This window comes from Schistocerca americana, chromosome 1 (genome assembly GCF_021461395.2).
Source record: "Schistocerca americana isolate TAMUIC-IGC-003095 chromosome 1, iqSchAmer2.1, whole genome shotgun sequence".
Lineage (NCBI taxonomy): Eukaryota > Metazoa > Arthropoda > Insecta > Orthoptera > Acrididae > Schistocerca > Schistocerca americana.
The window spans coordinates 1,021,887,370-1,021,904,024 of NC_060119.1; the positions used below are offsets into that span (position 1 = coordinate 1,021,887,370).

A 16,655-nucleotide genomic window follows, 5' to 3' on the forward strand; every position below is an offset into this window, starting at 1 on the left:
TGGTTATAGCGGATCTCCATTCTACTTAAATATAAACATCCTAGCCTTATTTATTAGCCTACTTAATCTATCTTGCTTCCTTAATTTTTTAGACAAAAACCAGAAAATCATGAATTTCAACTAAAATCTTAATTTGTGAGATCCAGAAGACTGTTTCTATTAAATAATTATGAAAAAGGAATCAAAATATAAATATTTAAGTCTCTAGCTCTTTTCTGTTGCGCCAATGATTTTTACAGAAAAACGTCTAAATTTCGAAAATGGTTAAAGTTATCGAACTGATATTCAACACATATTAATTTAGTATTACTCCTGACATGCTAGAACCGTTTCAGGTTATTTACTTGATTTTAAAAGTATTGCGCAACATTTATGACGTCAGAGTTAGTTACAGCGGACTAGGCTGGCACACAATGGAAAGACTGATGTGAATTTACTACAGCGTGAGTAAGCTGCTTCCCTACAGCGGCCCGCCACGAATTCCTTTCCTGTGCTAACCTTTTTTCAAAAGTGAAGGTAACTTTATTAATTAATGCTTTGTATTTTTCATTTGAGTCAGAAGTATTGTAAACATTCTACCCATTTCATATCTTTGAGCAAGTTCCTGAATTTTTCAATTTTTGACTTATTTATTATGCTCCTGTACTCAAATTTAATAGCTTTTTTTTTATATCCTTAAAAGTTCCAACATTTAACACAAGATGCTGCTTGTCATGATCATATAGCCCATTTACTATTGGTTTCGTGACATGACTTTTTTCCCTAGATTTGCCTATAAAGATATTATCAATAGCAGTCTGAGCATTTACATATCCTAGTCGCAAAGTTCACAGTAGGAACTAAATTGAATGATAGTGTTACTGACTGCAATAACTGTTCACTGACAGAGCTTTTCAATAAATCCGCATGAAAATGATTATTTTTTTTTTCCACGAATTCCTTTCCTGTGCTAACCTCTTCATCTCAGAGTAGCACTTGCAACCTACGTCCTCAATTATTTGCTTGACGTATTCCAATCTCTGTCTTCCTCTACAGTTTTTGTCCTCTACAGCTCCATCTAGTACCATGGAAGTCATTCCCTCAAGTCTTAGCAGATGTCCTATCATCCTGTCCCTTCTCCTTATCAGTGTTTTCCACATATTCCTTTCCTCTCCGATTCTGCGTAGAACCTCCTCATTTCTTACCTTATCAGTCCACCTAATTTTCAACATTCGTCTATAGCACCACATCTCAAATGCTTCGATTCTCTTCTGTTCCGGTTTGCCCACAGTCCATGTTTCATTACCATACAATGCTGTATTCCAGACGTACATCCTCAGAAATTTCTTCCTCAAATTAAGGCCAGTATTTGATATTAGTAGACTTCTCTTGGCCAGAAATGCCTTTTTTGCCATAGCGAGTCTGCTTTTGATGTCCTCCTTGCTCCGTCCGTCATTGGTTATTTTACTGCCTAGGTAGCAGAATTCCTTAACTTCATTGACTTCGTGACCATCAATCCTGATGTTAAGTTTCTCGCTGTTCTCATTTCTACTACTTCTCATTACCTTCGTCTTTCACCGATTTACTCTCAAACCATACTGCGTACTCATTAGACTGTTCATTCCGTTCAGCAGATCATTTAGTTCTTCTTCACTTTCACTCAGGATAGCAATGTCATCAGCGAATCGTATCATTGATATCCTTTCACCTTGTAATTCCACTCCTGAACCTTTCTTTTATTTCCATCATTGCTTCCTCGATGTACAGATTGAAGAGTAGGGGCGAAAGGCTACAGCCTTGTCTTACACCCTTCTTAATACGAGCACTTCGTTCTTGATCGTCCACTCTTATTATTCCCTCTTGGTTGTTGTACATATTGTATATGACCCGTCTCTCCCTATAGCTTACCCCTACTTTTTTCAGAATCTCGAACAGCTTGCACCATTTTATATTGTCAACCGCTTTTTTTCAGGTCGACAAATCCTGTGAAAGTGTCTTGATTTTTTTCTTTAGCCTTGCTTCCATTATTAGCCGTAACATCAGAATTGCCTCTCTCATCCCTTTACTTTTCCTAAAGCCAAACCGATCGTCACCTAGCGCATTCTCAATTTTCTTTTCTATTCTTCTGTATATTATTCTTGTAAGCGGCTTCAATGCATGAGCTGTTAAGCTGATTGTGCGATAATTCTCGCACTTGTCAGCTCCTGCTGTCTTCAGAATTGTGTGGATGATGCTTTTCTGAAAGTCAGATGGTATATCGCCAGACTCATATATTCTACACACCAACGTGAATAGTCGTTTTGTTGCCACTTCCCCCAATGATTTTAGAAATTCTGATGGAATGTTATCTATCCCTTCTGCCTTATTTAACTGTAAGTCTTCCAAAGCTCTTTTAAATTCCGATTCTAATACTGGGTCCCCTATCTCTTCCAAATCGACTCCTGTTTCTTCTTCTATCACATCAGACAAATCTTCACCCTCATAGAGGCTTTCAATGTATTCTTTCCACCTATGTGCTCTCTCCTCTGCATTTAACAGTGGAATTCCCATTGCACTCTTAGTGTTACCACCGTTGCTTTTAATGTCACCAAAGGTTGTTTTGACTTTCCTGTATGCTGAGTCTGTCCTTCCGACAATCATATCTTTTTCATGTCTTCACATTTTTCCTGCAGCCATTTCGTCTTAGCTTCCCTGCACTTCCTATTTATTTCATTCCTCAGCGATTTGTATTTCTGTATTCCTGATTTTCCCGGAACATGTTTGTACTTCCTCCTTTCATCAATCAACTGAAGTATTTCTTCTGTTACCCATGGTTTCTTCGCAGCTACCTTCTTTGTACCTATGTTTTCCTTCCCAACTTCTGTGATGACCCTTTTTAGAGATGTCCATTCCTCTTCAACTGTACTGCCTACTGCGCTATTCCTTATTGCTGTATCTATAGTGTTAGAGAACTTCAAACGTATCTCGTCATTCCTTAGTACTTCCGTATCCCACTTCTTTGCGTATTGATTCTTCCTGACTAATGTCTTGAACTTCAGCCTACTCTTCATCACTACTATATTGTGATCTGAGTCTATATCTGCTACTGGGTACGCCTTACAATCCAGTATCTGATTTCGGAATCTCTGTCTGACCATGATGTAATCTAATTGAAATCTTCTCGTATCTCCCGGCCTTTTCCAAGTATACCTCCTCCTCTTGTGATTCTTGACCAGGGTATTCGCTATTACTAGCTGAAACTTGTTACAGAACTCAATTAGTCTTTCTCCTCTTTCATTCCTAGTCCCAAGCCCAAATTCTCCTGTAACCTTTTCTTCTACTCCTTCCCCTACAACTGCATTCCAGTCGCCCATGACTATTAGATTTTCGTCCCCCTTTACATACTGCATTACCCTTTCAATATCCTCATACACTTCCTCTATCTGTTCATCTTCAGCTTGCGACGTCGGCATGTATACCTGAACTATCGTTGTCAGTGTTGGTCTGCTGTCGATTCTGATTAGAACAACCCAGTCACTGAACTGTTCACAGTAACACACCCTCTGCCCTACCTTCCTATTCATAACGAATCCTACAGCTGTTATACCATTTTCTGCTGCTGTTGATATTACCCGATACTCATCTGACCAGAAATCCTTGTCTTCCTTCCACTTCACTTCACTGACCCCTACTATATCTAGATTGAGCCTTTGCATTTCCCTGTTCAGATTTTCTAGTTCAATTACAGGCCACATGCCCTGTGGATACACGTTACGTGTCTTTAATGCAATGGTTTCCATTGCTTTCTGCATCCTCATGTCATTGACATTGCTGATTCTTCCGTCTTTAGGGGCAATTTCCCACCCCTAGGACAAGAGAGTGCCCTGAACCTCTATCCGCTCCTCCGCCCTCTTTGACAAGGCTGTTGGTAGAATGAGGCTGACTTCTTATGCCGGAAGTCTTCGGCCGCCAATGCTGATTATTTATCAAAATTTAGGCAGTGGCGGGGATCGAACCCGGGACCGAAGACATTTTGATTATGAATCAAAGACGCTACCCCTAGACCACATTCTAATTTATCCTGTTTAACAGGAAGTGTAATTTTATGTCGAAGCAATCTATACTACTGCCTTCCTACCCCATTTTTAATGTTGTTATTATAACTCTTCTCTCCGTAAGCTTCATTATTTCCAAAGTTATCTATAGCTTCTCCACATCAGTTTGTGCTATACTTATGGTACCCTGTCCTGCCTTAAAGCTTTCCTTCTTTATTATATAGTCCTCTTCTACTGAACTACATCATCAAACAGTGGAAAATCCTGGATAGAATGTAACAATATTATGAAAAGGAAAGTTCCTACTCACCATGTAGCGGAAATGCTAAGTCACAGATAGGCACAACAAAAAGACTGTCACAAATAAGCTTTCGATCAGCAAGGCCTTTGTCAGACATAGATGGCAGACACACACACAAATGCCCACACATACACACACGACTGCAGTCACTGGCAACTGAAGCCACACTGCTAGCAGCAGTGTAGTCGTCTGTTGTGCATGGTCGAGACAGTTGATACAGTGTGGCTTGTAAGTAGAACATGCAATGTGGCTTGTAAGGCAACAACAGAAATACAGGAAAGAAGAGAAAGAAATATGGACATTGAATATAGTGATGCATTAAAAAATAGCAACAGAGGAAAACAGCACTGGGCTAGGATTAAAGAAAAGCTGTCAGGCAAAAATCAAACAATGGAAAATTCAAGATGGAATGTAACAATATTATGAAAAGGAAAGCTACTACTCACAATATAGTGGAGATGCTGAATCGCAGATAGGCACAACAAAAAGACTATCACAAATAAGCTTTCGGCCAGTAAAGCCTTCGTCAAAAATAGATGACAGATACATACACACTCATGCAAATGCAACTGGCACATACGACTGCAGTCTTAGGCAACTAAGTGTGAGCAGCAGTGTGGTCTTGTAGCTGTCTACTGTGTGCAGCCGAGATGGTTGATACAGTGTTGCTCATAAGTAGAGCATGCGCTGTGGTTTGTAAGGCAACAGGGGAAGCACAGGAAAGAAGAGAAAGAGTATAGTGATGCCTTAAAAAATAGTAACAAAGGAAAACAGCACTGGCCTCGGATCGAAGAAAAGCCGTCAGGCAAAAATCATACAGTGGAAAATCCAGGATAGAATGTAAGAATATTATGAAAATGAAAGTTGCTACTCACCATATAGTGGAGGTGCTGAGCCACAGACAGGTGCAACAAAAAGACTGTCACAATCTTACTATTTTCTAATGCATCACAATATTCAATGTCCACATTTCTTTCTCTTCTTTCCTGTGTTTCTGTTGTTGCCTTACAAACTGCACTGCATGCTCTACTTATGAGCCACACTGTATCAACCATCTCAGCTGTGCACAACATATGGCTACAAGACCATGCTGCTGCTCACAGTGTGGCTTCAGTTGCCAGAGATTGCACTTGTGTGTGTGTGTGTGTGTGTGTGTGTGTGTGTGTGTCATCTACTTTTAACGAAGGCTCTACTAGCCAAAAGCTTATTTGTGACAATCTTTTTGTTGTGCCCATCTGTGCCTCGGCATATCTGCTATATGGTGAACTACATTATCAATACACAAAGATTTAGAAAGCATATTTTGGTCTGCAGAACATACAGAGGTGCAAACGCAGACTCTGATCATAACCTACTACTATAGTTCAATTCTTTTACCTTGGCAGCTCGCGCATGCCCGCCCAGATGCCGGAGATTGCTGCGTTGCCAGTTGCACACAACGTACACGCCAATAGAAGCAGCGCCATAGTATAACACAGTTCGCAAGCTTACGTTTAGGGGGGAGCGCGCAGTTCATGAAGTAAAGCCACCACGGCCGCATTAACCCTTTCGCTGCTACAAAGACGTGCTCCCTGCATTCCGCGCTGTGCGCGATTTTGTCACTGCACTGCTCGCCTGTGCAGACACATCGTGTTCCGACTGCTTTGACACTCTTATCGTTCGATTCCACATAAATTATTTGGCCCAAAAATTAAGATTTTTACACATCTTCTTGACTGATACCTTCCCCCCCATAAATGACTTAATTTTGTTTCGATGTTCAACGCAGTTATTATGCAGCATTAAATATAGTAAACCATTGCATGAAATTTTGAAGAGTTTGCAGAGGTAAAAGTCCATAGAGTATACTTTCCGTATGGTCGATTTTAGTAGCCACAATGTTGAGAATGAAATGTGGAAAGATACCTAAATTTCATATAAAATTTACTGTATAACAATATCTCATTTAAGTACCACATAGATGTCGTATGTAATATTGAGAAATAGTCCGTCTTTCACGACTGTAACAAAAGATTTATTTACACTGAGCACGTTTGGCTTTATTTTAAAGCACTTCAATCAATCAAAAGGAAGTAGACAAAATACATTAAACAAAACTGTGGACTTACAAAAACATTAGGACTTGAATATCCCGTCTTATCAGTGAAGTGCTCTGAGCTATGTCAAATATAATTTTTGTGTGTGGCACACACAAACATCATTTATTTGCTAAAACACTGATCAACCAACACAAACGTTGAATATTGTGTTACCGCAGCACAAAACTACAAAAGGTGACTTGGCAATGGAGGAGACAAAATACTGTCCACTGAAGGTGCTTCAAAAGAGAAAAACGCGTCTGGTCTAAATAAGTCGCTTATTACAGTTGCAGAAGAGGAATATATTTCAGTACCATTGGTAAAACTGCGACTGTGGAGCAAAAACAAGAAAGAGAACATGAGTACCATAGTGTATGTGCCATACCTTTCATTGATTGAAGTGCTTTAAAATAAAGCCAAACGCGTCCGGTGTAAATAAAACTTTTATTACAGTCGCGAAAGACGGAATATTTCTCAATATTACATACGACACTTATGTGGTACTTAAATTAAATGAGATATTGTTATACAGCAAATTTTATATGAAATTTAGGTATCTTGTCAACATTTCATTCTCAACATTGTGGCTACTAAAATCGACCATACAGAAAGTATACGCTATGGACTTCTACATCTGCAAACTCTTCAAAATTTCGTGCAATGGTTTACTACATTTAATGCTGCATAATACCTGTGTTGAACATCGAAACAAAATTATGTCATTTATGGGGGGAAGGTATCAGTCAAGAAGACGTGTAAAAATTAAATTTTTGGGCCAAATAGTTTCTGTGAAATCGAATGATAAGCGTGTCAAAGCAGTGGGAACACCATGTGTCTGCACAGGCGAGCAGTGCAGTGATGACAAAATCGTCCACAGCGCGGAATGCGGGGAGCATGTGTCTGCAGCAGCGAAAGGGTTAATGAAGAGACAAAGCACTATAAATTTTAAAAAATTGCGTTCAAACGAATATAATTCGTGAAGTAAGGCACTTCGATATTGTTTTTAAATAATGAAAGTATTAATCTCCGCACAAGGTTTGAACTCATAACCTTTCACAAAGCCAAACACCTTAACCGTTACGCTATCGCGGCTCGTCCGTATAGAGGATGCCATGAGGATATAACACATCACCCAAAATACTGACAAACACTGTTGGTATAACTGTGAATTACTCACGCTTCGTCGAAGTACAATAGGAAATAAACAATTATCGCTGTTCTTTATTGTGAAAAAGCAGTATAAAAGAAAGTCTGCTATCAAGACATTGCTTTTGTTATATTACTTTATTTATGACTGAACGTTTCTAAAACTGAAGACACTCGTCCATGCTATGCACTGCAGTCGAGATCTGGCAACGTTGTTCTCTGTTCATTGGCTGACTGTGTTTTGTGATGTCAGATGCGCAGAACGAACCTAAACTCGGCAGCCAACATAAATGATGCGCACTTTAAATGCATGCCACAAGATGATGCAGCAGCTTTTAGGCATGTCACTTGGTGCTCCTGAAGTACGAACATTAAACCGTCTACCACAATAACAATGAGAGGGCTGATGTTCGCCACTAGGGCTTCCCTGCATTTGTTGTGCATGCACACAGGGACCTTTACCTCTTATCATGCCCTCTGACAGCAGATAACTTGTGGTGAGATCATAGTAGTGAAGAAGATCAGGTTGAATTTATGAGGTAAAAAACGAGTAGTATACTGTGCCTACCTGATTTACCTGCAGATGTCCTCAGTAGCCAGCATCTCCTTGGAAAATTGACTGAAAAGTTGGTGGTAAAAGTATGCTATTGTTAATAATGTAGTTCACACTAAAATGTTAAGTTTAAACAATCTAATCAATGATATGGTCTGAACTAATGTTTATTCTCAGTTTGGGTCTCATGTACTTCACTTCGGTATAGATAAATATGTAGCTACATCCTACATTCAGTTAATGTCATACAGTAGTTGCAGTCCAGGTGCATTATTCTGACAGCAACTTAATGAGTCACAAATGTCTTCTTGTGACAAACTAGCAGTCAACCCAGTCACTGAATAGATCAATCAATATACTGTCCTTCAGAGCAAAATAAACATATCACAACAAACACCATGTGCACAGCAAGGGACTGTCATTATGGCTTATTGTTAGAGATCAATACAGTCATTTGTGTCATGTTAAATTCACATGGAAAGTAATTATCAAAAATTCTCACTCAGTTATTGAGTAATAAATGGCAGGACACAAAGCTCACCACAAACAGGGTACACTTTTTTTGTTTAACATATCCACCAGACCGTTATCTGGGCAATAGTGAAATCATCATTATCCAATGATTAATCTCTTCCAGTTATCAACCACAGACTCAGAGCTAACTGAGTAGCAAGGGCAGCCTATCATTCCCCATCAGCCATTATATCAAATAGATGAAATATGGTGTCATCTTTACATTACCATGTTTGTCTTCTAATGGTTTCAGGATGCTAATTTGACCCTATTGTAAACATACTTAAGTGTGAAAAATCAAGCAGATTAAGATGATGAATTTGGAGTCTTCTACACTTAACTTTAAGCTATTGAACTTCAGCTAAATGTATATCATTAAGAGCTTTTATCCTCAACTCCACAATTAAGATCTGCGAAACTCTTAGACACAGTAGATTTTATTTCATAAAATGTTAAGGATAAATACAACAGTCTATTTAAGTCTATTATGACAAATTACTAAGGGATTTACAATTAGTGTGCTGAAGCAGAACACATTCCTAAAGCTTAGAACAGTGTCCAACTTTGAAGCATCATTAAGCCACAATACATTATCTTTTGTAACATTTTCTGCATTTAATGTTCAAATACTTTAAGCAAGCAGGAGGTCAAATAGGGAGGCAAGTTTGTGCAGCATATGATATGAAAAATCAAAATTAAGTTATTGATACTGTTTTGTGTCACATAGGATTACCTATTTATTTATTATAATTTTGAACTAACCACTTGCTTTGGAACAAATTTATGCTATACTGTTCTTAAATGAATTTTATTTTTATAGTTGTTACTTATTCTGGTACAAATTTGAGACACACTCCATTTATGCAGTAGCGCAAACCAGTTGGTTCTGGACCATCATTGAAAACATGACCAAGGTGAGCAGAGCACTGAAAAAAGAAAAATTCATTTAAAACATTGAAAACCATTGGTGAAAGTTGTAAAGTATGAGATAAATACTAACAAAAAGATAGAGGGGCTGGCCAGTACTTACCTCAGCTTAGTACATCCGATAGGTACATAAAACACAACAGAAAATTTACGTTCCTAGCTTTCGGAACAAGAAACACAGTTTGTAATAAGAGCAGCTCTAAACATATTCTGAGTTGATAGTTCCTCATTCGAATAGGGTAAACCCACTGGAGCCAAAAGCATATCAGAGAGAAGAAAGCATGATTTCATATATTCCACATTACTACGAAATGAGACAGGGACAATCTGAGCTTTCTAGCCACAAAAGTTAACGGAACTAGGAAGTATTTTAGGGAGGCACAGGAGGCTATGAAAAAGTATACTTTTTCTACACGTTATTGGATCAGTATATCAACAAAGATACCAACAGTAAGTAGATATAATAAAAATGAAAACTGCTACAATATTGGAAGGAAAATAAACACAAGGGAAAGGGAGTGAAGATTAGTGTTTTAACATTCCAATGACCATGAGGCCAAATAAGTGGAAATTACAATGGAAAAGCCATAAAAAGAAGGAAGATACGGTTGTGTGTTCCACAGATTATACTTGTGTCCTTTATTCATTCACATATCATGTTCCATAAATCCAATTATGAAGAAGATTATTCAAGGATGTGGACCAAGTCAAGTTGTACTTCAATAAGCAAAAGCAGCCATTGCATGCTCATTGATACTTCAAAGATATTGCTCCCGAGGGTTCTGAAACTTTTGAGAATGTTTAAATTTCAAGTTTGAAGTTAATCACAAATGACAAATATTCTTTTCATATGATATAATTACAAATTACCAATTTTCTGGTCATTTTCCCTTTAAGTACACTGTGAAACCTTGCTTCATGCCAAATTTCATGATTCTACGTCAATGGAAAGTACCCTAGGGTAAGGTGGTACAATTTTGATCATTTCAGAAAAATGCTATTGTAATGGGAAACATATGGAGGAAAGAAATAATTTAAATTATGGCACTTGTTCTTTGATATTTAATGAATATGTAACACGAATATTACGGCATTACAAGTGTCAGTTTAAACACAATAAAAGGTTACAGAATTTAGTAAAATTGTTCAAAAATGAATCACACTAGGCACAGTTGTGATCACTGACATCTTACACACAAAAAGCACTTTTTACCTCGGACATCGACGCAAACTTCATGGTACCAAATGTTTACATTTATGGCAGCGAATCCAGTCACCATTTGCCAATGATTCTGCACTATAATAATTCAAGAAACAAAATGTTGTGACAGTGCCACGACAGTACGTGCAAACGGCGATAGAGGCGCTCCGCAACTCGGCTGAGCGCGGGAGCGCCACCTAGCTACGAACGGCGCATGTCACGGCACGGCAGTCGAATAAGAGATACTGAGTTGTTATCATGTAACCAGCTATTGTTTCTAAGTGAGTGTGTTTGAATATCCACGCAATTATTGGTGATTAAAGGTTATAACACTTTTTGGCGATGAGGTCGGATATTTTCGCTGCGTTGTGGATTTGTGTGTTCGTGACGGGGCAGACATGGAACAGCTTATGCAGGCGCTCATTGAACAACAAACACAGCTGACGGCTGCTATTCAGGCACAACAAACACAGCTAACGGCTGCTATTCAGGCGTTGTCGACGTCGCTTACTCACTGTCTGTCTTCCTCTTCTCCGCCTCCATTCCCTCCTTACGATGAGGCCGCTGAAGACTGGGAGGATTATGAGAAGTGTTTGCGGCAACACTTCTTAGCTTTTGGCCTTGGGTGGCGGAACTACACGGTCTGAGTAGGAAATGTCAGTTTGTCACGGACACTCATCATGAGTCTTATCCTGATTCAATGGTTAGGGATGCTATTCTACAGGTTGCTCCTGATAAAGAAGTTCGGCAACGTGCCGTACAACTGCCAAACCCGTCGTTGTCGGAAGTTCTAAGCATCGCTCAATCCTTTGAAGTGTGTCACACTGCTGGCGCGCAAATAGACGCGTGGTGTGATGTAGGCGCTGTACAGTCAACTTTCGACACGGACAATTTTTTCACAGGAGAACGAAGATGTGGCGGCGGTTCACTCGCGTAAACAACGTCGCGTTGGGCCGCAACGCTCGCAGCAAAAACAGTAACCACAGAAGCAGATTCGTTTCGCACTTCCTTCTTGTCCACGCTGTTTCGTACAGCATGACAGGGCCGCATGTCGAAAACGTTGGGCCATGTGTAATTCATGTAGGAAAAAAGGCCACATTGCTTCTGTGTGTCAGTCCCCTAAAGTTCCTGTCGACGAGGACGAGGCATCGGACATGGATGTTAACTGTGTGCTTTCTCAAACAAATAAGTTGTTTGTTACTGTTCGTGTTCTGGATAAAGACATTCGCATGCAAGTGGACACTGGCTCTGCAGTAACTCTCATTAATTCTCGCACATATTTGGAGTTGGGCTCCCCTCCCTTGTCTCCAGTTACGCGAAATCTGAGAACTTATAATAAACAGAAAATTCCTATCATTGGCCAGTTTGATGCTTCCACTGCCTACAAGTCTGTGGTTAGGCCCCTCACGTTTTATGTGGTGGATCATGCGGGGACTGAAAACCTGTTCGGTTATAATGCTTTCCAGTTGCTCGGGTTCTCCATTGATGATGATGTGCACCTCATATCTGAGGATATTCCGTATCAACAGCTGGATGAATTGTGTTCTGAATTTTCGTCCGTGTTCTCTGCTGGTCTGGGTCGTGCCAAGGATTTTGAAGCCCACATTACTCTTAAACCTACAGCTCGCCCTAAGTTTTTCCGGGCACGCCCTATTCCGGTGGCGTTGCGTGCACCTGTCAAGGCTGAGATAGACAAGTTAACAGCTTCAGGGATTCTCCTTCCTGTTACCTCCAGCGAATGGCCATCGCCAGCCGTGGTGGTTTCTAAACCAAACGGGAGTCTGCAATTGTGTGGTGATTTTAAAGCCATTGTCAATGCTCAGAGCCTCATTGACACTTATCCTCTTCCCCGTCCTGAGGAGTTATTTACCAAGCTCGCTGGGGGCCAGTTCTTTTCCAAACCTGACTTATCGGAGGCGTACCATCAGTTGCCATTGGATGCTTCTTCCAAGGAATTTCTCGTCATCACTACTCCTTGTGGGTTGTATCAGTACCAGCGGTTACCATTTGGCGTCGCTAGCACGCCGGCCATTTTTCAGCGGTTTTTGGAACAGCTCACAGCTTCCGTTCCTGGCTGCATCAACTATCTGGATGACATTGTTGTCACAGGGGCCTCCACTTAGGAGCACCTTCGCAATTTGCGTTCACTGTTTCGGGTTTTGCATTCGGCTGGGTTGAGGTGCAATCTGGACAAGTCACAGTTCTTCCCACCCTCCATTGTGTATCTTGGTTTCCACTTGTCCCGTGAGGGTATATGTCCTCTACGTCAGCACGTTGCGGCCATTAACGCTCTACCCTGGCTGTCTACGGTCAAAGAACTTTAGGCGTTTCTAGGCAAGATTGCTTATTATCACAAATTCATTCCATCCACGGCGGTGGTAGCTCATCCTCTGCATCAGCTGTTACGCAAAAACATCCCTTTCTGTTGGTCCGACGAGTGTGAGCAGGTTTTTGTCTGCCTGAAGGCTCATTTGCAGTCGGCGCCTTGTCTTGCCACATTCTGTCCAGGTCAGCACTTGGTTCTGGCGACTGACGCGTCACAGTATGGCCTAGGGGCTGTTCTCGCCCATCGGTATGAGGATGGGTCGGAACGACCCATCGCCTATGCTTCCAAGACCCTCAACGAAGCGCAACGGCGTTACTCTCAAATCGAAAAGGAGGCGCTCACTATCATTTATGCTCTAAAAAAGTTCAGCGTTTTTTTGTATGGTTCTAAGTTTCACCTCATCACCGACCACAAGCCGCTGGTCTCTCTGTTCAGCCCATCGGTGTCACATCCGGATAAGGCAGCTCACCGCCTGCAACGTTGGGCCTTATACTTGTCTCGTTTTCACTATGAGATTCACTATCGCTTCACGGCCCAGCACACCAACGTTGACGCATTGTCGTGGTTACCGATGGGCCCCGACCCGGTTTTCGATTGTAATGAACTACTCTGTTTCCACATTGATGAGGAAGAACGTCGTGCGGTCGAGGGTTTTCCACTTACAGGTTCGCAGGTCGCGTCGGCTACTGCGTGGGACCCGGTCCTGCGTCAGGTGATCGTTTTTGTTCAACGGGGTTGGCCGGACAGGACCAAGGGCCGGGCATCGGAGCCCCTTCGCAACTACCATGCCTTGCGCCTTCGTCTGTCTGTTCATGATGGTGTTGTTCTTCTGGCCACGGATGGCGCATTTCCACGGGTCGTGGTGCCAGCCTCTCTTCGCAAAGATGTTCTCAAACTGTTGCATGAAGGCCATTGGGGTATTTCTCGGACTAGTCCCTGGACCGCAGGCACGTTTATTGGCCTGGTATTGATTCGGACATTGCCCACATGGTTGCTGTGTGTGGTCAGTGTGCTCAACAACTGGCGGCACCTCGTACAATGCCATCTCCGTGGCCTGATCCAGCGCAGCCATGGGAACAGGTGCACGTTGACTTTGCCGGCCCCTTCCTCGGTACTTATTGGCTACTGTTGATTGACGCCTTCTCGAAGTTTCCCTTTGTTGTTTGATGTCCGTCGCCCACCACTGTGGCGACAATGCTGGCTTTGTCCAAAATCTTTGCACTAGACGGTTTTCCATCCATGATTGTCATGGACAATGGCCCTCAGTTCTCTTTGCAGGCCTTCCGTGATTTTTCTACTGGACAAGGGATTTATCATGTTACAGCACTGCCCTTCCATCCGCAATCGAATGGGGAGGTCGAGCGCCTTGTCTGCACTTTCAAAAGCCAGATGAAAAAATTCCTTAGTGATTTTTTCACAGATGACGCTCTCCTGCAAAATTCTTATCGCTTCACGCCTCTGGGTGATCGCAGCCCTGCTGAACTCTTGCATGGCCGCCAACCGCGCACTCTACTGCACCTGCTTCACCCTGTCAGGCATTGTGCTGTGTCCCCTAGTGTGGGAAAATACTCGGGGGGGGGGTGCCGACGTGTGGGCATGAGGGTATGGATCTCGCCCCAAATGGATTCCAGGGGTGGTCAAGGCTCTTCGTGGCCGCCGGCTTTGTGAAATACGTACGGACAACGGCATGGTTGTTCGCCTTTACGACCAGGTGCACCCACGAGTGGTGGCCACGCCGGTGCCACCGCCCCTTCCTTCGCCTCCACCAGCCCGAGAAGCCAGTCCTGTCGCTGCTGCCGATCTACCATACGTGTTGATGCAGCCGACGTCACTACCGCTTCCAAGTACACCGGAACCGGCCCCAGTCGCGACGCCGCCTTCTCCGGGACCCATCTCGCTGGAGCACACCCCCAGGACCACGACACCTATGGATGCTGCTCCGGAGTTTTCACCCATCATCTCGTCCAGGAGGCACGTTCCACGCACGAGCTTCCGTCCTGGACATTTTCGACCATACTCTCGTGTCTCTCCGTGGGATCTTCTCGGGGCCTCACAAGAGGCCATGGATGTCTCCGCACTGTCCATGTCTCCAAGGAAGTGAGTGTTTTGTTTTTCAAGGGGGGAAAAGTGTTGTGACAGTGCCACGACATTTAACAGTGCCGCCACGACAGTTCGCACAAACGGCGATAGAGGCGCTCCGCAACTCGGCTGAGCGCGGGAGCACCACCTAGCTACAAATGGCGCCGGCCGCATGTCACGGCACGGCAGTCGAATAAGAGATACTGAGTTGTTATCATGTAACCAGCTGTTGTTTCTAAGTGAATGTGTTTGAATATCCACGCAATTATTGGTGATTAAAGGTTATAACACAAAATGCATAATTATTTTTTTTGTTTGCTGGCAATTTGAAGCTTTTAATACTTCTTTAATTATTTTTCATAGATTACATTTCTGTTTATTGTTCTTGCATTTGTTTATTTCTTTGTTTGGTCCCTGCTGAAAAAGATTCTTTTGCTGCAGAGGTTTTACAGGTTTGCATCTGAAATGAGTCGAATTGATGTCTGTGTTTTCCTTTTCCAAAACGATACTTTTTTCTCTGGAGTTGGCAAAATGTTCTTGACAGCATTGTGCTGAGAAATGGTACTGAATGCTGGTTTTATGGATTTGCCGTCTTCTTCTGTTACATCTTTTAGAGATATGCACACTTCAAACCAGAATGCTGGTAGTAGCTTGTTTGGTGGGGATTGAAGGTGCAAATTTCTCCTTGGAAACAATGTCTGTGCAGAAGGGCATTATTCCTATGCACTGGTACCTCTTGATTGTACATCCACCAGAGGCAGTTTTCCTCCAGGCATCACAGAAAATAGTACAGAATATTTGTTTTGTAATGCTTTCATTGGGATTACAATGAGTCGACTCAATTGAATTTCTCTGATATTGTGCCTTTAGAGACTTGAAGGAAATTATGTCTAATGGCCGTAGTACATGTGTACTGTGTGTAGGCGATCCCAAAAGTTCCATCGCATTTTCCTGACAATATTCTACAGCATCCAAGCTAGTATGCCTGCCATGGTTTTCAATAACAAGAACTGTAACACTAACCACTGTTTGGTATTTCTTGAAGTGTCGAAGCCAAATCATAAACAGTTCTTCATTAATGTACCCCAATTCACTCATTTCCCTAATGGAACCAGGAAGTATCCATTCTTGAAATTCAGGGCAAATCCTCACTCCTTTGAAAATTATCATTGGTGGTAAATACATATCAGATGCATTCATGTGTGCAGTAACAGTCAAATTTCACTCTCCTTCCATATTTGTTAATGAAAAAACTTATCACTTACTTTTACGACTAACTACTTTTGTGGTCCGTTGTTAAGAGGAAAGCTTTGAAATATTTCCTTACTTCCGCATTATTTAAGCCATCAGCTGTGGCTCTTGAAAGACCCTCAGTTTTTCGCAGGCTAAGGTTAGCGTGTCTCGTAATAAATGCTGTAAACGAATCGAATCGATTCCAGCAACCTTGCTTTCTGTGTTCCATGGATGTTTCAAAGTATTTTTCTCAGCCAACCGAAATGCAGCTCTTGTTAACTCAAG

The 16,655-nt window shown here is 41.8% G+C and overlaps 1 protein-coding gene across 1 annotated transcript in view; it reads right to left on the reverse strand.

Moving 5' to 3' along the window:
- Positions 1-9,023: 9,023 nt before the first annotated feature.
- LOC124616450 (peptide methionine sulfoxide reductase MsrB-like) overlaps positions 9,024-16,655 on the reverse strand; it is a 92,546-nt gene continuing 84,914 nt past the window's right edge. Inside the window, exon 5 of the mRNA XM_047144762.1 lies at positions 9,024-9,530. Coding sequence (XP_047000718.1) covers positions 9,432-9,530 — 99 coding nt within the window. The 3' untranslated portion in view covers positions 9,024-9,431. The remainder of the gene's footprint in view (positions 9,531-16,655) is intronic.